The sequence below is a fragment of the Dama dama genome, chromosome 14 (assembly GCF_033118175.1).
Source record: "Dama dama isolate Ldn47 chromosome 14, ASM3311817v1, whole genome shotgun sequence".
NCBI lineage: Eukaryota > Metazoa > Chordata > Mammalia > Artiodactyla > Cervidae > Dama > Dama dama.
Window position 1 is genome coordinate 24,400,018 of NC_083694.1, and position 24,318 is coordinate 24,424,335.

The 24,318-nt window shown below is 46.0% G+C and overlaps 1 protein-coding gene across 1 annotated transcript in view; it reads right to left on the bottom strand.

Annotated features, from left to right (window-relative positions):
• The window catches only part of SUSD4 (sushi domain containing 4), a 131,130-nt gene that overhangs the window by 17,979 nt on the left and 88,833 nt on the right, over positions 1 to 24,318 (bottom strand). Inside the window, exons 4-5 of the mRNA XM_061160122.1 lie at positions 19,585 to 19,758; positions 15,181 to 15,369 (exon numbers count right to left, since the gene is read on the bottom strand). Coding sequence (XP_061016105.1) covers positions 15,181 to 15,369; positions 19,585 to 19,758 — 363 coding nt within the window. The remainder of the gene's footprint in view (positions 1 to 15,180; positions 15,370 to 19,584; positions 19,759 to 24,318) is intronic.

Consider the following 24,318-nt stretch of genomic DNA (forward strand, 5'->3'; position numbering starts at 1 on the left):
GGTCCTAAGTCCATCAATGAACAGACTGGCCTTTGACAGGAGTGGGAAGAAACCAGAGGCGGACACAGGGATAAATGGTCAAAACCAGGGTGATGGAGACATGGGGAACTTGTGGTCTGAAGGCTCCCACTCTCTGAAGGCAGTGTGAGGTGAGGCATTGCTTGGGGAGGGGAGACTTAGAGCTGAGAACTATACATCCCTTATCACAGTCCATCACCCATTTATATATTTCATTATGTGCAGAAGAGGAAAATGAGGTTTAAAAATAGTCTGTGTGTCTCGTGAACATTCACAGAAATTATTTTGGCGGGGGGGCGGGGGGACAGAAGAATGTAGAACGTGACAAGTGCTAATTATTTGTTTTAATCCTTCTGAGCCATGAGCCCAGGTATTTGGATTGCCTGTTTCCATTCTTAGTCTTCCAAAGGTTCGTGCACCACCCAGCCCCAGCTGGCCTTCACGTAGGGAGGAGCCGGCCCTTCAGGGTGTGCCCAGATCCACCCCACAGAGCTGGTGCTGGTGGCTGCCAGCTGCTGCCACAATCTCATCCCCCTCTTCTTCCCGGGCACAGAGCTATCTGCACTGCCCAGCATCCTTTGTTTCTCTGTGTTCCTGTCAATGGAATGTGAGCAGAAGTGATAAATCTTCCTCCAGGCCTGATCCATGGAACTCTCCCAAGCTTCTGGCTCTAGAATCAGACAATCCCCCCCAGGGAGTCCTTAGAAATTGCACCTCAAAAACAGCAGAGGTTCCACTGGCTCCTGAATGACTGCGTGCAGAGGAGGCCCTGGCACACCCCCACACACTAATTCCGCATGTGAAAATAAGCTTCTATTTTGTTCGAGCCACTATTCTCTTTTGGGAATCTTGTTCTAGGATGAGTCTACCATACATACAGTATGGAACTCACCTTCCTGCAGTTCACTGCTAAAAAGACGGGCACCCACCCTCCCTGCCGTGTTAGCACTACATCTGAAGAGCCTCTGAGTGATTTCAGTCAGTGGGCCTTCAACCCCGCACATCAGCTCTGTCTAACTGGTCTGGGGTGGGTCCTCAGTGTGGCCGGGTCTTCAAAGTTCCCCAGGCGATTCTCCTGGGTGGTCAGAGCCGAGAGCTGGAGAGATGAATTCTCCTCTGTCCTTGCCTTCTGGGATGGAGGGCTTAAAACATGCAGTGGCGTCAGTCAGAGAATTAAGTTGCCATGGCGTCTGGTTGGAGTCTTTACTTCCATGAGACCCTTGTTTTCCAACTGCCGTCCATGGACCATTGGCTTTGGGATCAGCCAGGAGCTTATTAGAAAATGCATAATTTAAAGCCAAACCCCAGGCCTCCTGAATCAGAAACTTTGTTTTAGAAAGATTCCCAGGTGATTCACACACACAGTCCAGTCTAAGAAGCACTGCCCCAGACCACGAGGAGACTTTGTAGCTGAGCTCAACAGTGATGAGGAGACAGAAGTTGCTCTTAATATAGAATCTGGCCCTCAGCTGGCTTGACAGAGCGCAGGGAGGTGGTAGGATGGCCGGCGATTCTGTGTCTCAAGTCCAAAGGCATCATCATCTCAAGACCAGCAGCATGATGTCTCAGCAGCTCTCGAGAACTAAGAGAGTGGGCATTGCTCTATCTATGGATGGACCCAGGCAAACCTCTGCCTTCAGGACTACTGCTGACTTCCAATAATCAAAACTGCCACTGTACTGGCTGGCTCCAAGTCTGGTGGTAATGATTCCAGGAAGCTGGCTGGCACCCTCCATGCCAAAATCATAGCTGTTTCCAAGGCTACCTCCAAAACCTTGCTTTCAGCTCAGGGAAAATCAATAAACATTATACCGCATGTAACATTTTCCACTTTTGTTTTGTTGTAACAACACAAAGGCCAATAAATGTGTCCACTCAGGGAAGCAAATGAGGAGGCTGGACCTTTGCTTATTTCCAGATTGGATGGAACATGGTGTTGACTTGCTCAGAGACTTGCTGACAGATGAAATATAAGATCACTATTATTCAGCAGCCCCAAAGGAGGGGTTCTGGTCTGCTTTTCATCTCAGAGTCACCACATTAGGGTGTCCCTGAAGAAAGACACTATGCATCTGATGAGGACCGGGAAACTTCAATGCCAAAAACAAAAAACACAGTTTCACATAAGAACCCGAAGTGTGCCTGTTTTTGGAGACATACTGAAACCATGCAGGAGTGCACAGCTGAGGGAGCAGGTATAAAACCATGATTTGCTCTCACAGCTTTGGGCAGTGGAGGGAGGCTGATGCTGGCCTCTAAAGCTGACATGCATTTTTGGGTACCAATGAGGTACACTTCCTTCTTTGTAGTGACTTGAAGACCAGAGGCTAAGCTGAGTTTAGCCTCACTCACCACAACACGAAAATAAATCACAAGACATCTGTGGTGTCAGTGTTTGGTTGTCTGGGAATGTCTTCACAAATAGGACTTCTACTCTTGGAATGTCTGATGGTTATCAGGGCATCTTAATTTTTTCAAAAATTATCCAGATTTCTCCCACCAGAGGCAGGCTTGACTTTTTTAAGAAAAAATTAATTCTATTTATTTATTTTTATTTCTTGGTGGCTCTGTATGGCATGTGGGATCTTATTTTCCTAATCAGGGATGGAACCCACACCCCCTGCATTGGAAGTTGGGAGTCTTAATCACTGGACCAAGGAAGTCCTTAACTTGAAAGGGAGAGAAATCCGGGGCCCAAGATGAAAAAGGTGTGTGGGGCATCCCCACAGATGGCCCAGTGGTAAAGAATCTGCCTGCCAATGCAAGAGACACAAGAGACACGGGTTTGATCCCTGGGTTGGGAAGATCCCCTGGGGTAGGAAATGGTAACCCACTCCAGTGGGTTCATTCAGGCCTGGAGAATCCCATAGACAGAGGAGCCTGGTGCAGTACAGTCCACAGGGGTCGCCAAGAGTTGGACACGACTGAGCGCGCACACGGACACATAAGTTAACGCAGAGAGCCCACAGGCAAGTGAGCACTTAGGGTGGATCCCTCCTGCCTCTCCTTGCAATTAGCAAACCCTTCCCCCTGAGAGATCATGCTGAATATACAATGTTGCCAGTGTATTTTTAAATTCCTTCCCCACAAATTGGACAAAGGAACCATGCTGATACCTTAATATATTGATTTTCTGCATTTCAAGCTTTTCTCCCATAAATGTTTTATTAAATTTCTCGTGCCTTCTTGTTCTTTTCTGTAATCAAATCCCAGCAGATGAAGAAATACAGAATCGAGTAGTAAGTTCATGATGATGGGAAGCCCTTCCTTATGCTTAGCTCCTAGCTGAGTGTGAGTGAATGCACGTGTGTACCCACGTACACTTTTGTGTATGGTTCTACACTGTACATAGAAAATAAGCAGCTATGTTTCCTGCCAGCACAAGTGCTTCTAAGGCTTACACAGTATTTCTTAGTGTTCTGTTAAAACAAAAAAGCTAGTCTGTGAAAAGTACCATGCTCTTCTGACATCTGATATATTTGAAAACTGTTGGCTTAGAAGTTGTGGACAATGAAAACTGAAAAAAGGGGGGAAATTCAGCTAGAAGAACAGGAAAGGAGAATGTGAAAAAGGCCAGGAAGGCATAACACATCAGTGGATGAATGAAGGCAGCCTCACATAGTGCAAAGCACACTTTCTTGGGTTGGAATCCTGGGTCAAACACTTACGAGCTACGTGACCTTGGGCATTTCATTTAACCTCTTTCTGAAGTAGTTTTAGTTTCCATCATCTGTAAAATGGGAATAGTAACACCCATACTGTATAGCTTTTATAAAAATTAGAAATAGTAGCTGTAAATCAGCAAGCACAGTGCCTGACACAAAAACAGATGCCCGATAAACAGACAGCTACTATTACTGGTAACAATATTATGTATATATAGTAGTTACATTATGAGCCAATGAGAGAAAACACAAGCAGAAAAGACAATGACAACTTTCCACAAGTTCCCACAGTGACAGCAGCAAACAAGCACTGCTCCACTCCACTTCATCCTGACCACCAATCTGCAGAGCAGATGCTGCTATGGACTCATTTACACAGAGAAAGGAATTGGGATTCGAGAAAGGGAAGTTCCTTGTCCAAGGTCAGACAAATAAATAGAACACCTAGGATTCGACCTGCAACAAGGCTTACCCTGAAGCTGTGCTCTCTCACAGAGTCTTGCCATGGAGCAAGGGAGTGTCAGCCACCCAAAGATCAGATGTAAGAGCAATGGTTTCTTGATCTGCTAAGATGTGGGCTGTGCGAAGTGGAGTTAGAGTTTGGAAAAGCCTTGGAGCCTCTAGAGATAGAAGAAAGGTGATGGGGGGAACCCTGATGGACACAGAGCACTCCTGTTTCACACATGGGCATCGGCAGGATGCTACAGACAGGCCCTGATGAGAATGAGCTCAGGACAGGGCTTAGGGAGAGTCCAGGAATGCAGGTCAACTGGGGTTTGGGAAGCGTTACAGATGGCCCTTTAAACCTGACATGGCTATTATTTTCCCAGTAGTTATGTACAGAAGTAATAGTTGGACCATAAAGAAGGCTAAGCATCAAAGAACTGATACTTTTGAACTGTGGTGTTGGAGAAGACTCTTGAGAGTCCCTTGGACTGCAAGGAGATCAAACCACTCAATCCTAAAGGAAATCAACCCTGAATATTCATTGGAAGGACTGATGCTGAAGCTCCAATACTTGGGCCACCTGATGCCAAGAGCCAATTCATTGGAAAAGACCCTGATGCTGGCAAAGATGGAAGGCAGGAGGAGAAGGGGACAGCAGGGGATGGATGGCACCACCAACTTAATGGCGAAGAGTTTGAGCCAACTCAGGGAGATAGTGAAGGACAGGGAAGCCATGGGGTTGCAAAGAGTCAGACATGACTTAGCGAATGAACAACAGCAATAAGAGGTAGAAGGAAGACGCAAGGGGCATCTGTTTCTTCTCAAGTCAAGGCAAGGTGTGGGTTGAGTTGTGTTGCCCCAAAAGTTTTGTTGAAGTCCTAATCCCAGGTACCTGTAAATATAACTTCATTTGGAAATTGGGTGTATAGCATATGTAATCAAGTTAAGATGAGGTCATGTCACAGTAGGTGGGACCTTAATACAATATGATAGGCATCCTTATAATAGGAGAAGAGACACACAGAAGGAAGATATGTGAAGACAACCTCATAGGGAGAACAACATGTGATGACAGAGGTAGAGACTGGAATAGTGAAGCTATAAGCCAAGGGATGCCAAGGCCACCTCTAGAAGGAAGAATTCTACCCCAAGTCTCCAAAGGACCATGGTCCTGTCAACACTTGGGATTTTGGACTTCTAGCCCCCAGAACCATGAGGAAAACACTTAAGTCCCCTGCCTTTGCTATGTAGTTGAAGCTAGCGCAGCATGAATCTATCCTTGGCCTGGGAGTAAGTGGCCAAGCCCTTGGGCCAGGTACACAGGGACACCCCAGGTACAACAGCAGGGTTTCCTGGCCAATGTCAGAATGTCTCACAGAAGTAATTAGACACCAAGATTTTCTCAGTGAAGTGAAAAAAAAAGTTGTGTGCCTGCCAGGGGGTTATTTCCTGAGCTGTGTCTTCCTGGACAGAGTGGAGTAAGAGACTTGCAGGAAGACAGCATCCCGGGCCTGGGACCTTAAAGGCTCCTTGGGGAGATACCAGTCACTCCTCTCTTTGGGCAGTGCTGGCAGGAACCAGGATGGGGAGACTTTGCTTTGGGAACAGTAGAGAGTCACTCACAGTTAATTCCAAGGACCACAGGATCTTTGAAAAGGTCACGTAACATGGGAGGGTAAAGGTCTTACTGGGCTTCCCAGGTGGTGTTAGCAGTAAAGAGCATGCCTGCCAGTGCTAGAGACATAGGAAATGTGGGTTCGATCCCTGGGTCAGAGAGATCCCCTGGAGAAGGGCATGGCAACCACTCCAATATTCTTGCCTGGAGAATCCCATAGACAGAGGAGCCTGGCGGGCTGCAGTCTGTAGGGTCGCACAGAGTCGGACACAACTGAAGTGACTCAGCACACACACAAAGGGTCCTATTATATGTGAGTTTAGTCATGGTTGTCTATAGAATTCTTGACTTCCCAGCATCCGATAAATTTACTTTTCTTTTCAAGTCAAAAACATTTCCCTTGTAATAAGATATTTATGGCAGGAAAATACAGATTGATGTCGGCACAGTTGTTTGCCTGTGATCTCCTGAGCTAAGGACTAGTTTTAAAATCTGAAATCCAGTATAATTGGCTTCGTTCTAAAATTCCAGCTGTTTCCACCCTCAGCTGTTTCCACCTCCTTAATGCCTGGACCTATTACATCCCTTCCCATGAGTGGAGCAGATGGTGTTAGAAAATGCATTCGGTTCTCATCTATCGAAGAAGAAACTGGCCAGAATATAAGAAAATCCTAGACTTTTCTGCAGGACCCCCAGGGAGGAAGAGGAGAGATCCAATGGTCAGATCTCCACTAAGGGCTTTAACTTTAGGGAAAACAGGGCACAATTTAGAGTCAGGCACCATCTTTTCCCCTGATAGCTCAGTGGCAAAGAATCCACCTGCCAATGCATGAGATGTGGGTTTGATCCCTGGGTTTGGAAGAGCCGCTGGAGAAGGAAATGGCAACCCCCTCCAGTATTCTTGCTTGGGAAATCCCATGCACAGAGGAGCCTGGTGGTCTTCAGTCCAGAGGGCTGCAAAGAGTCGGACACGACTTAGCAACTAAGCAACAACCACCATCTTTTTGCAAAAACAAACTCCCAAACAACCAAAAACCCTCCTGTACAAAACCTCCAGTACAGAAGGAGAAAATGATTGCCAATACAGGTATTATCTTACAGGTTCTATACCCCCCACCCCCCCGCCACAAAAAAAAGAATGACATAAGACACTTAGACAGAGATGTAACGGGATGACTATTTTACCTGCCAATCATCCCAAGTGTCTAATCACTTTACGGAGAAGAGGGAAATTTTGGTAATCACTTGTGAAGAAAAGGGGGGCTGGGGGCAGACACTGGGGAGGAATGATTCCCAAATCACCCTGCCGAATACTTCCCGGTGACTCTTTGGTCTGCAAAAGGCAGGGAGTGACTGAAGGGATTTATTACCTTTGGTGTTGCACCTGATTGCAAGAGGTTTTATTACCATGAAATACAAGTCATCTAAGTTTCCAGAGAGGAAAGAAGGAAATAAATCCTGTCTGGAGCAGGGACAGAGAAGATATTCTTGAGTTTAAGGACAAACACCAAGATTTTCCCATTTGTATCAGCCCATCTATTTTCTGAGTGTGATGAAGTCACCCTCCTGCCACAAGCGAGCAGCTCAAACCACTCGCTGCAGCTTTGTCGTTGCTTAGCTGTGTGGTCCTTTCACTGACCTGACATTTAAACATCACAAAATAAAGAACTCTGCTTGCATGCCTGTGAGCTTTCCAAAAATATGAGGAGACTATAAGGCAAAGCAGAAATACATTTTAGTGAGAACCATGAACTCAGTGACTGAAAGAGACTTGTCCCCACACCCTTGACCCCTAGAATGCATCCTAGCCTGCAAAAGAGGGGTGAAAGATCTCAGATATCCCAGCCATGGAAGGTGGGGAATTCAGACCAGTTCACAACTGTGAGCCCAGGAGAAGCCTGTGTGTAGGATTCTTGTTTTAAATGAGTGGCTTCCCCCACAGAAAACTGGCAGCATCCTTAATGACACAGTTCGACAGAGGGCTTTGATAGAGCCACAGCATAAGTGGGCTTCCCATGATTTGACCACTGTGCCTTGCACCCAGGACACATTTCCATAAAGACAGGAGTGATGGTGCCTGGCATCAGATCCACTGCTTTCCCTATGGCCTGCACCTGCCCCAGGACAGGCTTTCTGCCTGGGTGAGAGCTGAGGGGTGGGGGCCTTGGAGAAGACAGACCAGAGCCCCTCTGCTGGGACCCCAGCTCTGAACATGAGAATGTGGTGGGGGAGGGGTAGTCGAGTCCCCCATTGATGATCTCGTCTTTCCTTGATTTGGTGGGAGACACCAACCCAGAACTCTTGCCCCGTTTGTTCCTCTTTGGTGAGAAGAGGAATCACTTCTCTTCTTTGACATCAGTGTAAAATCTCTGCAATTGAATGAGGTGGAAAAAAAAAATCCCAGGAGCCCTGGAGAGCAGGAGGGTTGATGGTTACATGTTTCCAAGGAGATTAAAAGGAAGGGAAAGTGCCTGACAGAGTCTGCCGAGGGGCTACGGGCCTGGAGAGAGAGGGTGGTGGGGGCAGTCCAGGGCTATGTATCAGATCAGGAGTCTTACAATTCAAGAGAAAAAGAGCCTATAATGTAATAGCTGGGAAGCCTGAGAAGTTGGTTCCACTTGAAAAACAGGAACAAGGTCTCTTGGTTTCCTTAGGACAGAAAGATCAGTGTTTCTAGATTCAATATAGAAGGAAAAAAAAAAAAAAAAGGAAAGAATAATGAAGCTTCTTGATGCCACAGCACAATCTACTCTTGAGTACAAGGAGACGTGTGCCCGAGAAGAGGAAGATGCTAGAGTGGCAATTACTGCTTGTGTAAAGAAAAGAGACGGAGGAGAATTAAGCACAGTGAGCCCTGAGAAGCTCTGGTAGGACATGCAGGCGGCTATTTCCCGGTAATCACTCCGCTGTAATGTATGAACAGTACATGGAAAAGGTATTAGGATAATTTACTATTGCTTGTGAACAATAAATTACCAAGGCTGCTTGCTATTTTGCATCTCCCTCTAATAAAAAACCCCCGTGAGGGTCACAGGCAAGGTGGCTGCAATACAAACATTGCCAGATACGGGAGTTTTCACGGCTGGGAAACAGAACCGGAGAGGAGATGATGCACTCACGTATGTGCCCAGATGGCAGAAGACGGTTTTCCGTTCACAAGGCGACCTCCACGTGGCTTCAGACAGGGTATCCCCCCAGCTAATGTCACATGACGGAGGTTGTTCAGTCCCTAAGTTGTGTCCAACTCTTGCAACCCCAATGGACTACAGCAGGTCAGGCTTCCCTGTCCTTCACTATCTCCCAGAGTTTGCTCAAACTCATGTCCATTGAATTGATGATGCCATCCAACCATCTTATCCTCTGTTCCCCCTTCTCCTCCTGCCTTCAGTCTTTCCCAGCATCAGGGTCTTTTCCAATGAGTCGGCTCTTCGCATCAGGTGGCCAAAGTACTGGAGACCAGGGAGGAGCTGCAATTTTCCTCTTTTCCAGGCCTGGGAAACACCGCTCTGTGGCAGGGTGTCTGACTATGGTTTACGGGATGACAGTGACAGGTGATCTCACCACGGACAGTAATTTCCCGCAGCCTTCTTCAGACCAGGCCTGGGCTCCTTTCTGTGCCCTGAATTTTCCTTTTGTAGAATGGGGACCACCTTGGCGCAGGGCAGACTGTGATAATTCCTTGGAATGTTATCTGCCAAGGATAAGATACAGGGCAGGTCTTATCTGAGGAGGCCTGGGCTCCACCGCCGTATTTCTTGTTCCTACACAGGATTCCTTTAAAGTTCCGAGGTGCTTCTGGGTGAAGGCAGGGCTCCTAGAGGGAGAGACGCTGGCTGCTGCCTCTTGTCCCAGAAAGAGGGTTTGACTCTGGAGGAAAGCACCCTGCAAAGGCCAAGGGCCACTCTGGAGCTGGGATCCCTCTCCATCCAACCTGGCTTTGAGTTTTGATCCCAAACTGGAACCTTTCAAGTTATTTCATCTTTGGCCAAACAAGGCTTTTCTGTTTCTTATTTCTCCTTCTTTTCTTATGTAAGGACGCTGACCTAAAAGGAACCCTGAGCACTAGAAGGTTCCTTGGAAATAATGTCATTGCCTTCCTTGTAACTAAATCTGAAACTGATTAAGCTTCCATCTCTGACCACTTGAGCAGAGAAATGGATGGTAAGGGTCAGGCCCAGGGAACTGGTTTGGGCATTCTGAGTTTGGGAACTGGCTGGACTTAAAAACAAAATGGTTTGCATATTCAACTTCTAATAAGGTCAGGTTCACTTTGAAAGGTCAGCATTGGGGAAGCCCCCACCTAAGTCACAGGGAATAAAATCAATATCCTCCTATTCTCCACCTTCAAACCACTAGGCCAGCATACTCTGCACACATATTAAGGCATGTTGCCTTGGCTAATGAGCTCTACAGAGCTTCAAAATGCATGGTCCTTCAGATAAGTGAAATATTTAGACCCTTTCTCTTTTCTCAAAGCCCGGGGTTTGGGGTGGGGGTACACATGATTCTATTTGATCTCCAGGGAAAAGAACGCCAAAAATCATAAACCCTAGATAGAAATTTTCATTTTACAATTGCAATACCACCTATCAGAACCTCCCTTCCACCCTTTCCAAAGCAGAAGCATGCATCTGCCCCTTGGTAAAGCTGCAGGCATAGTTGGTGCCCTCTGTGATGACGCTCGTCTCCAGGGAATGGGATTTGTCATCTTAGTCTCCCCACTAAACTATAAGCTCTTCAAAGTAAGGAATGCTGTTCCTTTCTTTCTTTATAATTCCCCAGAGCCCAATTTGGTGTTGCTCTGTTCCTGCCAGGTGTTCAATAAACACGGCTGACAATGTAAACCGAGTTCTTAGCACTTACAAATGAGAAATTGCTCACACTTACTGTCATAGTTTTTTTTTTAAACATTGCCTGGATTCAGTGTGTGTATGTGTGCATGTACGTATGTCCGAAAGACAGAAAGATGAGACCCTCAGAGGTGAAGATGGCCTAAGAATGGAAATCATTAAGATATACAGAGATAAGGAAAAGCACTCAGATCTACAGTGAGACAGACCAGAACACAGAAACCCAAGGGGCTCCTTCCAGGCTCAAATTTATATATTCATGTATTTTAAAATGATGCAGCCAACATTCTGGTCCAAAATATTATGATTTCAGGTGTTCCCCCCGCCCCACCCCCCATCCCAGAACCTGGCTGTGGGAAAACAGACATAAGCTGGGTACAACAGCCCAGACCTTGAAACACATCACCCACAACTTCCTACTGGGCCTTGGAATTCTTGCCACCCTTGGTGAAGCTGCTAGAGCTTTTCCTTTCAAATTATAAAGTCCTTCATGAAGCCAGACCTCAATGATGGGACTACTGACATTGAGCGTGACAGCTGTCACATGACACTGGAACCAGCAAAGCCTGCTCCATGCCATTAAGTGGGGAGGCACCATGAGGTAGAAAAAGCCCAGCCCAGAACTGGAGGTATGGAAAAGTCAGGCCACTGACACCCTTCAAGGTGTCAGTCTCCAGGTCTGCGAAAGGAGACACAATCCCTGAGCAGCCCGGGGGCTGAAGTGAGGCTCTGCTGTAAGGGGTTGACCAATGGGCATTTGGGGGGCAGTGGGGAGGGTTCTCCGCCCCCCACCCTGGCAGGCAGCAGGGTCTCCTTTGGATTCATGGCCCCCTGAAGCTAGGAGTTCTATAGGGAGGCCAACTGGACTAGAAGGACAAACCCCTTGCTACGTGATCACTCTTCTGAATTTTTTGACGGTTTAAAAAAAGAGCTGTAAGAATTGTAAAGAAATCAGAACAAACTGGATAATGCATTAGATAATGTACCTTGGTGATGAAGAGCATGAGCTTTGGAATGGCAAAGATCCATGTTCGAGTCCCCATTCCCCCACTTAGAAGCCGTGTGACTTTGGGTGAGTTACTGAATCCTTAGAAACCTGGGTTTGATCAGTAAAATGGGATTAAAAATAGTATTTGTCAGGACTTTACCGGTGGCCCAGTGGCGAGGACTCTAAATTCCCAATGCAGGGGGCCTGGGTTTCAATCACCAGTCAGGGAACTAGATCCTTCACAGGGCAACAAAAATCAAAGATCCCGTGTGCCACAAACAAGACCCTGGAGCAGCCGAATAAATAAATACTTTAAGAAAAAGTACTTGTCTTACAAAGGTAATAGGAGAACTAAATAAGATACTGTGTCAAACATTCTGACACATAGTAAGCTGTCAAGATTCACAGCAATTCTTATTACTGCTTAATATATCCTCCTATTATCTGGGATTCATGTTAATACAAACACAGTTAAAAGTATGCCAGTAACTTCAAGAAAAGAATAACGGAAGCAGAGGTCAGAGAGGAGGGAGGCTAGAAGACACTATGCTGCTGGCTTTGAAGGTGGAGGGAAAAAAGAGTATGCAAGTAACCAAAACTGAATCTGAACAACCAAAACAATGTTACAATGTAAATGCATCAAGACCTGGGTACTTCATTCACAGCCAGGCCCAGAGTCTCCTTTACTGTGACCCTGTACACAATTCTAAGAGCAACAATAATGATGGACACTTGATTGACCACCTACCATGTATTGAGCCCTTCATTAAAAGTGTTACACTTGTTATCACACTGGATTCTCATAGTCTTCATAGTCCCACAATCATCTCCCCCATTTTATAAACAAGGACACAGAGACTGATAGAAGCTAAGTGACTTGCCCTGAGTCAAACTAATTAAGTAGGAGACTCAGGATGTGAACTCAGCCAGTCGGATGGTAATTCACACTGTAATCAATAGCCCACAGCACCCTATGAGCATCCTGGTGATCCCATCTTCAGGCTGGTGGCAGGTTAGGAAAAGAGCTCCAGGGATGGAGGAAGCTGCAGTGACAGGTACACTGACACGTGATGGATTGATGGGTTAGTAGGGAGACAGGATAGGGAAGGGGATAAAAAAGTTCACAAGAAAGGCTTCCCCAGCCCAGCTGTGCAGATCTGGTCACTTCAGGGGTCAGACAGCCTAATATTTCAGTCCCCAAGAGCGTCATGATCTCACAGCATAGTGCAATCATTTTCATTCTGCCATCAAGAAAAATCAAATTGTGTGCTCCAGAAGACAAAAAAAAAAAAAAAAATGAAGGGGGTGATGTATTAATGAGGTGGGTAGATTCCCTTGGGATAGTGCATCTATGTTGAACACCCTTTGACAATTTGCATAAACACCTCTTGAATAAGATGATACACAATTCAAGTAAGAGTTAAAGAAACTCTAATATCCAGGTGTATCTGGATTCATTTTTCACGAATCCTTACCTTTTATTTTAACACACTGCTTAACTTAACCCAGTTTCTATCAAGTCTTGAGACAAAGAGTCCTTTAGGCCACTCTGCATCTCTCAGAATCATGCCTTTGGTGCCTTTAGCTAAGATACCATTTAAAGGTCTCACAAACTAATTGCATCAGATAATTGAAAGAAACATGTATTTATTGAAAATAGAGATGTAAAGACTTCTCTTTTATGGAGGGAAAAATGGTATTAGGTGGCTTTCTTGTCACAGGCAGCTGTCACCTGGACTTTCAGGGTCCCCCTCCATCACAGCACAGGCTGGCAGAGGAAAAGGAAAAAGGTTTTAAGCATGAGACTCATTTCCAATCAGAAGTCAGTCACAGCCTCCTGTTCATAACCTTAACTCTTTGCCCCTTAAAGTGAGATTTTGTTTTATGCCTAGTCACATCATATTCCCTAAGCTCCAGAAAAACTGCTTTCAAAGTCCCCAAATGAAGTTTAGAATATGATGTTTTGAAAGACATTTAAACCAAATTTGAAAAGATTTGAAGATAGGCATTTTAAATAGATACAATGGTAACATGATATCTTTAATAACTAGTCCTCTAGTTCTGGTTATCAGAGCAGGGAGAAACCTCCAGGAACCAGAAAAGCCTGCATTCATCGGCAGCTGGTGCTCACCTCACCTGCCAGTGACGGTTCCCGGTGGTAACAGAGGGGTTGACCTTCTTCCTCTAGGCTAGGGTTGCCAGATTTCACAAATGAAAATACAGGACACTGAGTTATTGCTGAAGTTCAGATAAACAAAAATTACAAAGAGTAACTGTTGTCCATAAGTAAGGGCCACACAATATTTAGGACATGTTCATATTAAACAATTATTTGTTGTTTATCTGAAATTCAGATTTAACCGGCTTTTGGTACTTTATCTGACATCTCTATCAGTGGGCTCTAATCCCCTAGGAGATATAGGATGGGTGGGAAGTAGGGGTGAGTAGGGGTTCCACTTACCAGCCCAGGAGAACAGCACCACTGACGGCCCAGGCTGGCAACCTCGTTTCTCCAAGCACCAGGCTCCCCTCCCTTTCATCTCTTCTCCCTTTCCCTTCAAGGAGGCTCCATGGCTCCAGCCAACCCACTCTAATTCATGGTCTTCCTTAGGAGATACCGCTGATCACTGCCCTCCACCCCCAACACACCTCCCATCTTAACCTCATCCTACACTGAGGTGCATGCGTAGAGATGGTGCTTGTAAGAACTTGCTGGTTTCTACATTCTATTCTGTTTTGATTTGTTTCCCAAGAAAAACTACAGATGGGTTTTGGAGGGGTTCCTGATTAGAGATTTCCTTTCACTTTTTCCTCTCCCCATATTTCTCTATTTTTTCTTCCCCCTCCTGCCCACTGTATTCAGATGCCAAGAAGTAAATCGGTATGTGTTTCCTTCAGTCATAATTTCAAGACCTGAATTAGAGTGAAAGCTGAGCCAGCAGGCCCAACTTGCCTAGGAAGTTTTCAAAACTCTGCAATCACAGACACTGGCTTGATTCTGGCAATGGATGCTCTGACTACCGCCCACCCACCCACCCACTGCCACTCATCATACTACTGATTAGTGGTCTCTAAGTGAACCACACTCAAAAATAAACACATATATTTAAGCAAAACGAGAAGGAAAGATCTCTTGGTTTCAGGCTTCCGAGTGTGTGTGCTTGCAGCAAAACATTTACAGCCAAGCCATAAAACGCATGGAAATAGGAAGAAACATTGACACAACAATAAAATGAGGGGTGAGATTAATGATGCCATAATACAATCTGTTTTCATTTGGTGCAGAGAAAATTAATTTTTGAAGACATTTCATTTAACTTTGCATTATTTTGCAGTTTAACCTTTGACGCTTGAAACTTTCTCTTTCATCCCCTTTAAGCCTAAGGACAGGGGAAGCCAGTTTTATGTCTGGCTGTTTTAAGTACTGCTTCATGGCAGATGACCAGGCTTGCTGCCTCTGCTTGGGACAGAGGCAAGCAATGTGTACTCAGGGAACAAAAGTTATTGGTGATCGTAATTTCTCAGCTCTTCACCTCCTATGGAAACCTCCACTCGAATAAGCCAAAATTCAACTTCCACAAGGATAAGATGTGTTACCTTCCAGAGCAAGGCACCGGGGTGGGCTGGACGACCAGATAAGGTTGTGCAAGCATTCAAGATACTCTGAGCCCTCGAGTTTGAATCCAGGGAAGCAGTGATAGGAGATGACAGTTCCCACTGGGAAGGCAGTCTGGAACTCGGAGATGTTCACATAGCCGTTAGAAGAGGCAAGTGGTCTCAGACAGCCTGTGACGTGGGAAAGACAAGGGGAAGTATCTTTATGAGGCTACCTTCGTACATCTGAAAGACAAAGCGCTATACGTCTTGGGATTCCCCCGCCGTACATGAGGCACGGCCTCTGAGGACTGCGCCCCTTGGTCTTCTATGCTCAGACCTCCTTATCTCTGTATTTACTCTCTTTCTAAAGCAGGCACTTGCTTTTATATTTGCAAGTGGCTCCAAGAGGGTCAGACAAGTAGGGAAGAAGTAAAGGGAGGTGTGGCTGAGGCTCAGGACCTCCTAGCTGGGGGTCCCAGCCCTGGCTGCTCATTAGAATCACCTGAGGAAATTTTTAAAAACACCAATAGCTGGCTCTGTGTCCGAGGCTGATGCACAGCCTGGGCACCCCTATCTTTTTTCAAAGCTCCCCAGGTAACCTTCCAGCACCATCAGGGCTGAGAACAACTAATGTGCCACAGAAAAAACACACATTCCAACCGCTCTAGAGGGTGGTGGCTTGAGACTGTGTGGGTGGCAGTCTCCCAGTCATGTCTGACTCTCTGCGGCCCCCTGGACTGAGCCCACCAAGCTCTTCTGTCCATGGAATTCTCCAGGCCAGAACACTGGAGTGGGTTGCCATTCCCTTTTCCAGGGGATCTTCCTGACCTAGGCATCAAACCTGGGTCTCCTGCAGGCAGATTCTTTACCATCTGAGCCACGGATGTTGGGATGCAAACTGGATTCCAGGGCAACAGCTGATTGAACAGACACCTACCTGACACCGTGCAATGAAAATTCTGAGAAATCCAGCTGTGTTTCAGGTGAACTAGGAAAGTAGCATGTAGGGCAGTGGTTCTCAAACTTGAGAGTTACCCAGAGAGAGGGCTGGTATGGGACAGACTGCCGGGCCCCACCCCCAGAGCTGCTGGTCCGCCGGGTCCGTGCGGAGCTCAAGGATGGGCACTGCTAAAGGTTTTCAGGTGCTGCCGCTGTGGCTGCTGCTGGGGGCACAGGGCTTTGTGCAGACCTGCTACGGCAAGTCTGTGCACAGAATTCTGTGCACCATCTGAGTGCGCAGGAGACCCAGATGCCTCCTTCTGTAACTCAGTAGCTGCCTTTTTGTCCTGAAGCCTGTGCAGTACAGTGGAACATTCTCCGTGGTACAGCACCCCTCTTGGTGTGGCATCCGCTGTGATCATGGAGTTTCTTATTGGCTTCAGCAGTTTCACTGGAGGGAATAATGACTCTGCAGAGCTGGGGCTCTTCCCAGAGAGAACTAATTGTGTGTGAAGTAAATAACAGATAATGGGAATATCTACTCTCCCTTCCAATCACCAAGTACAAATTATATTGCGCACACACGGCAGTGAGTGATGGAATTCTTCTCCTAAGCTGACTTTGTGGCATATTACATGCGACAGACAGCTCTGTGTTGAGTGAACCTCTCGGGTCAGCGCCCCAGAATGTGGCATCCATATCAGGGCAGGACCAGAGTGAACGAGGGGGTACAGAATGCAGGTGATAGTCACTCTGAGGCTGTGCCAGGGTCGACCTTCCCCACTGCAGCCTGCTGTCCCAGAGCCCCGAAGACCCCCCCAGACCCCAAAGATCCCTGCCCGGAACCTGCCACACTCAGGATGGACCAGATCAGAAACACGTGGTGTTAGGCCATTCTTTCTGGCAGTCCTAGCAGCCTTAAATGATTTTTTTTTTAAATTTTTTAAAAAATTAGCTTTTGGCTGACCACACAGCATGTGAGATCTTTGTTCCCCAACCAGGGATCAAAACTGCACCCCCTATATTGGAAGTGCAGAGTCTTAACCACTGAAGTTCCGAATAATTTTTTTTTTTTTTGAGCTGAAAACTGACAGTGTTTATGGCAAAAGAGAAATGGGGGGAGGGAAGTTGGCAATCAGGAATAAACAGGATCAATAACTGAGGGGAAAAAAAAGATCAGCAAATCAACACAAACAGGGAAGGTGTTAGCTCCTGAGCAGGGTTCAAATGAGTGGGCACAGGGTGCCCATTCCCCCTCCTGGGGAGGAGTGCAGTTCTAAGCTACCCACATGGGTAACTGCATCCCCTAAGTAAAACAACTGACTCTGACCCACAGGGAGAAGGAAGCATCACCTAAAACACAAAGTTCCTGGGTGGGGGGTGGCGGGAAATGGCCTTGAGACAGTCCCCCATCCAACCCCAAAAGGAGATGAAAGGGGGGGGCGGGTTGTAACATGTGCAGCTAATCAGAGAAGGAAAGCTATGCCACTCTTGGTTTCTGACAGCCTGTCCTAAAAATACAGCAGAAAACTGGCTTCGACTCAATAGGTGAATGTGATTTCTATTTGCACTTTGAGATAATAGAGAGAAGCCTCCTCAGGCTTTAACTCCTGGATCTATAGGTGCAAATAAAAATTACAGGATGAAATGTCACTCGAAGGGCCAATTATATTCCCCCCAGGGACTCTAGAGGCGTCAGACTCTCTACAGCAACCCTGCTGTGTCTGTGAGGATGGGAGGCGAGGTGCAGGGGCTGGAAGGGGGATCAGGGCCCAGACCAGGGGCACCTCTTCTGTGGGGACCAAGGCCTCTGAGGAGGGATGAAGGTGGTCACAGGCTGTACTGCTCTCGGAAGAAGTACACCTCTCAAGATTAGCAGCCAGCTCGTTTGTTGTTGTAAAAAAAAAAAAACAAAACCATCAAACTGTGTTAAGGACTGAGATGTAGTAAGGGGTGGTGGAGGGTGAGGGGTCCCGGACAGAGCAAGAAAAAGCCTGCACTTGAACTCCTGATGATGACACTCCAAGATGTCTATCACCATAGGGCATTTAAAAAACAAAATCATTGGGGAAAAAAGAACTCCTACAGAAGCATCCTGTATTTACGTGACATAAAAGGAAATGCAAAGCGTGGGAGAACCAAAAGAAAAGTGGAAAATATAAAAGCAAGAAGGGGTTGGAGTCTGAAATAATTATCTTGGTCTGGATATCGCCACAGGACCGGAACGAAGCAGTGGTTAATAAAGTTCATTTGGATAAACAGCCCCACCTAAAAGACGGCTGCTGATTCTAAGGAGTGTCTCTGACAGTAACACATAACAGCTCAACACAGGAAGTTTCTGGGGGACATGCAGGAAGGTGAGAACCTGGACTGTCTTAGTCCTCCTAATCTTGAAGCCTTTGTTTCTTCAAGGAGCCGTGGCTCTTAAGCTCTCGCATGAGGAAATGATTTATTTCCAACTATGGGGCGTGCAAAGCAATATCAGAGTCTGCCAGGGGTGATTTCCTAGCAGAAAGTTGACATCCGCCTCAACTTTAACATGCCAGTGCTTTTGGTGCAAATAAGGCTGCTCGCCCTCTCCCTTGGATGATGAATTATGCATGGGCTTCTTGGTCCTTTGGTCCAAGTCACATGTCAAAAAATAAAAATCAGAATTAATGTGAACTGGAGGGCTTATTTTCACAAACAGGGCCCTCTGTGTCAGCCCAGGCAAATTTAAAAAATGCAAGAGGATAAATATTCACCGTCTGGTTTGGATGAAATTTGAATTTGATTATTTTTCTGCTCCTCATGCATTATAAAAAAGGATAACATTATTAAGAGAAAATGGCCTCTGTAAGATTGGCTTTAAATATATTCGTACCACAACCGAAATCAGTATAAATGCTCTGTTATTTCCATTAAATATACAATAGTTCATCATTGTGTTCACAACCCAGTTACAAAGCTCCTAATTCTGCAACTACTTTTGGTTTCTTAGAATAAAGGAGACAGCCAGCATTCTAAAGAATAAAGTATTTTCCATTTAAACTTTTAAACTTTAAACCTGGGTATAGGGAGCTAGAGAGAATCACAGGGATAGATGTGAAGATTCCAAAAAACAGAGCTTTGGTGATCAGAGTGCAGAACGGCTGAACCATGGTGTGTGCGTGACTCTTTCCCTTTGTCACTTGCAGGCTTCCCAGGTTCAGTGGTCAAGAATCCACCTGCCAATGCAGGAGACGTGGGTTCAACCCTTGGGTTGGGAAGATCCCCTGTAGGAGGGCACGGCAACCCACTCCAGTATTCTTGCCTGGGAAATCCCATGGACAGAGGAGCCTGGAGGCTACAGTCCATGGGGTCGCAAAGACTTGGACATGACTGAGTGACTAAACAACAACTGCCATCTTATTAGGGAAACGTGCACTCGATCTGCAGGCGAGTCTCAAAGCAGAGCTGAGAACCACAGCCTCCATCTGCCCCTACCTTGACAGATGGGCAGATTGTCCCACGTTCCGTCATCACGACATAATGAAACCACATTGTATAGGTCGGGGTACCGGATCTTGAATCCTTCATGACAAGTGATGATTAGCTTATCTCCGTGTCTGTATGTCTTGTTATGAATCTCAGCATCTTCAATTTGCGGGATGCGGCAATCTGCAATTGTGCAAAAAGGATACATTATTTTTGGAATTCAAAAGCCATTGTGGTTCACAGCTTCACAAGAAAGCTCTTATTTTCAGACTTGGTCTCGCCCTACACAGCAATCTGATAAACGGTTCCTTATTTATCACTAAGTCTCAGGTCCCAAGGAGAAGCTGCAGAATCTTCACAGAGAAACAGGAAGAGGAGTTGTGGGTGCAGAGGTCCAAGCCCAAAAGGAGCTGGTTTTCTGCCTTCGACACTTCCCACCCTACAGCTGAGCTTACAGATAATTCTGAAAACGAGTGAAGAAAGGCCAACGCTGGGGGTTCACCTGAACTGTCCGGCAGGTTGCCCACTTGGTGGCGTCTCTGGACGGTACACAGCACCAAACAGCCTGGCTGGCTGGTCTCACCCAGTTCTGCTGCCTCTGCCTGGGGGGCCAGGGCCAGGGCCTGATAAGGAAATACGCTTTGCAGAACAGCAGGGGGCTGAGCTGTGGCTGTATTGGCTGTTAGCATTTCCCATCCACCTTATCTGTTTTTAAAAAGATAATATTGAATAAGTAGAGCAGCACCTACTACTGCCACTATCACAAGGGTTCAGAGGAAGCAGCTACTGTCTCCTACAAACAGTCAGAGCAGAAGCTAATCATCACTGGTCATGAAGGATTCAAGACCTGGTACCTCAACCTATTGGAAAAGGAAATGGCAACCCACTCCAGTGTTCTTGCCTGGAGAATCCCATGGATAGAGGAGCCTGGCGGGCTATAGTCCCTGGGGTCGCAGAGAGTCAGACATGGCTGAAGCGACTTAGCACAGACACAGCACACCCCGACCTATTTAACGTTGTTTCGTTATGTTGGGAAGATGGAATGTGAGACAATCTGCCCATCCATCAAGGTAGGGGCAGATGGAGGCTGTGGTTCTCAGCTCTGCTTTGACTTCTGCTCCGGGAGGGGAAGAGCCATGGCAGGAGTCAGGGGAAGGGCAGTGGGGGGATCAGCAGCCCGTGCAACAGAACGGGCAACAAAAGATACAATAGAACTAGGGACTTCTCTGGTGGTCCAGTGGTTAAACATCCACCTTCCAGGGCAGGGGATGTGGGTTCGATTCCTGGTCAGGGAACTAAGATCCCACATACCGTGGGGCAACTGAGCCCATGTGCCGCAACTAGAGAGAAGTCAGTATGCCTCAATGAAAGACCCTGTGTAACGCAACGAGGACCTGATGCAGCCAAATAAATAAAAATAAATGAACAAATAAAACAAATCAATGGGTAATCATCTGCTTCTAACTCTGTCTACCTCCAGTTTACCTTGTGGGATGGACACTCACTCTGTGCTGGCAAGTTGCAATCCTGCTCCTTCTGGCCCCTCACTCTAAACACCACCCAACTAATTCCATGTGGATTTTGTTGTTGATGATGTTGTGATTTGTCATTTGTTTTTTACTGGAGTATAGTTGATTAACGATACTGTTGCAGGTGTATAGCAAAGTGAATCAGTTATACATATATGTGCATCCTTTTTCAGATTCTTTTCCCATTTAGGTTACTACAGAATATTAAGCAGAGTGCCATTCAGTGTCTCCTTGGTGGTTTCCTATTTTAAATAGAGCAGTGTGTATATGTCAACTTCATCTGGTGTAAGTCATTCAGGTTACCACGTGTCTCTCTCCATCTCCTATTTAAAGTCTCTGATTTTACATGCATATATGTTTGTAAGCATGAGCTATCTATCTCTACTTTTAGAATCAGGTAGATGAGTTACAGTCCCATTTTTTTGTTTCTTAATTTTCTGAAACAAGGAAAAATTTAAACACAGCATTTTGAGGATCATACAAACTTCCTCCAGAAATTTTTCTATGGATTTCTCAGCCATTCCCCAAAGCCTACTGAATCCAGAATAATTTGGAATAGTATTCATAAGAAACCTGAGCTTCAAGTTGCTCTAAGCTTTGAACTGTCAGCTCTCAGGCAACAAGTCCTGGGAACTGGGATGCAGGGATTGGCTGAAGGAGGGCTCTGGGGACTGGGAGCCTGGGGGGCTTTGAAAAGAGCGTGTCATGGGGGCTATGATGTGGTTTTGGGGCTGGGTTTATTGAGAGCACTCTGACAACAACGGACTCCAGAAAACAGAACATCAGTGACAGGAAAGCCTCGGGCAGAAAAGGGTCTCCCAGGCAGAGGAGGGACCTGGCAGCCGGGAAGGCAGGGGTGGTGGCCGTTCAGCATCCCACATGGGTCATCAGAACCCAGTGCTCGTGAGCCCAGCTCTGCCGTGACCTCAGCCCTCATTCCCACCATGAGCTTGAGAGCAGGGACTATGCCGCTACTTCCTGCGACGTTCCTTCCGTGCTTCCACACCTCTGTACACACCTGGGGAGGAAGGGCTGAGAGGAGCCATGGGGACCTGAGAAACGGATTCCTTCCAGGCTCCGGAAGTTAAGCCTCCCTCTGATGATGAGGAGACCCATTATCAGCTCTTCCCTTTGCCTCTGGATTCAATAGAGGGAGTCTTGGCTGGAGAACTGGGTTCTGGTTTCAATTTTACCTCTCATTTTTGCATGGAAAGAGTTTTTCAGGCTATGGAAAGAGGTTTTCTAACTGGTCATGTTTTCCTACAAGAATAGCTGAATTCCTCCCAAATTAATCCCAGAATAATCATGACTGGTGTGTTTGTGTGTGCTCAGTCGCTTCAGCGGTGTCCGACTCTTTGCGACCCCATGGACTGTAGCCCACTAGGCTCCTGTGTCCATGGGATTCTCCAGGCAAGAATACTGGAGTGGGTTGCCAGGCCCTCCTCAAGGGGATCTTCCTGACGCAGGTATCAAACCCATGTCTCCTGCACCTCCTGCATTGCAGGCAGATTCTTTACCGCTGAGCCACCCGGGGAAGCCCAATCATGACTGGAGACGCAGATAACTGACAGTTCTGCACACCACTGCAGCCTTCTTCTTAATGGAAAATGTGAATTACATTTTTTTCAATATCACTTTGCAGAAATTATTCACAGCAAATAAAAACACATTTATCAAGGCATCCGTCTGTAAAATCTGGGCTGTAAATAGATCCTGTGGTAATAATTTATATGACTAAACAACTATTTTCATGATTGATTTAAAACTTATTCAAGAATTAACTGTATACTCAGGAGGTGGTCAGCTAGCAGCAGTAAACTCAATGGATGGGAATGGCCATGTGGCTGCAGTAACACAAGGACATTGGCTGACCAGAAGTGGAAGCACCAAACCTTGTTTCTGAAGGTGGCTATGCTGCATAGTAGTCTATAGTATAGAATGCTTTGAACATCTAATTAGAACATCTTGTTTCCATAGGCAGGAGCTGGGGACTAGAGGTTCAAAGGGGATTCACTGACTCTCATATGCCAGTAATTTACGTACTTGACTCAAAGAAGAACCAGCACAGGGAGTGATGCAGGACCAATTTACTACATGAGGTGATCCCCGTATTCACTGGGGAGTCAGTGGAAGTTTGGAGTTTAAACTCCACCATGGTAGAGAGACCAGGAGCAGCTGTGCTCTACATGTAAAGACAAAATTCAAATAGACCAGCCCTAGCAAAGCCTAAACTAAACCGTGATAGGAGAAACTTCTGTCCAGAGCCTTTCTAATTTTATTTTTTTTTTTAATCCAGAATAGCTGACACCTAGTCCTCCCACTGAAGGAGGGTGATGTAGCAAGAAAAAAGCATCTGGAAAAAGTCCCAACCCATCAGTGGTCAACAACTCTAGTCCTTATTTTTATGGAAAGAAACATACCAGGATTTTTAGTCTCTGAAAAGAAACACACATCTTCATCAATTCTAAAGTTTTCAATAGAAATAAAACAATTTTCTATAGCACAAATGCATTCAGCCAACACAAAGAATTTGTAAAAGCAACTGCAAAAATATTGTTATCAAAGACTGTGAAAAGAAGGTCTATCAATAACTGATTCTATTGAGTAGAATCAGGTCAAAAGTCAAGATTTTTGTCTACAGGTAGACAATGGGCACTTTGGAAATATAACTTGAGGGGTATCAAAAGCTTCCATGCCTGAGATCCTTTTTCACAAACCTACAACTATCATTATTTTTGTGTCCTGCTTCTAGTAACAATGAGGATTTAATATAATAAATAAATAAAAGAGTGGACAGAAGACCCTAAGGCAGTCCTACACACATATACCCATGTACAAATCAATTGATCCAATTAGTTGCAGACAGCAAAGTCCTAAAGGATGGAGCAGTAAAGAGAAAGGAATTTCAAAGAATATGTGCCATATTTTAAGATTTATTTTTCTTTAAAATATTGGTTGGGGCTTCCCAAGTGGTGCTATTGGTAAAGAACCCACCTGCCAATGCAGGAGATGTAAGAGACATGGGTTCAACCCCTGAATTGAGAAAATGCCCTGGAGGATGGCATGACACCATTCTAGTATTCTTGCCTGGAGAATCCCATGGACAGAGGTGCCTGGTGGGCTACAGTCCATAGGGTCACAGAGATTCCAACACGACTGAAGCAACTCAGCAAAATGTATGTTATATGTGCAAACAAATTTGATTCCTTTAAAA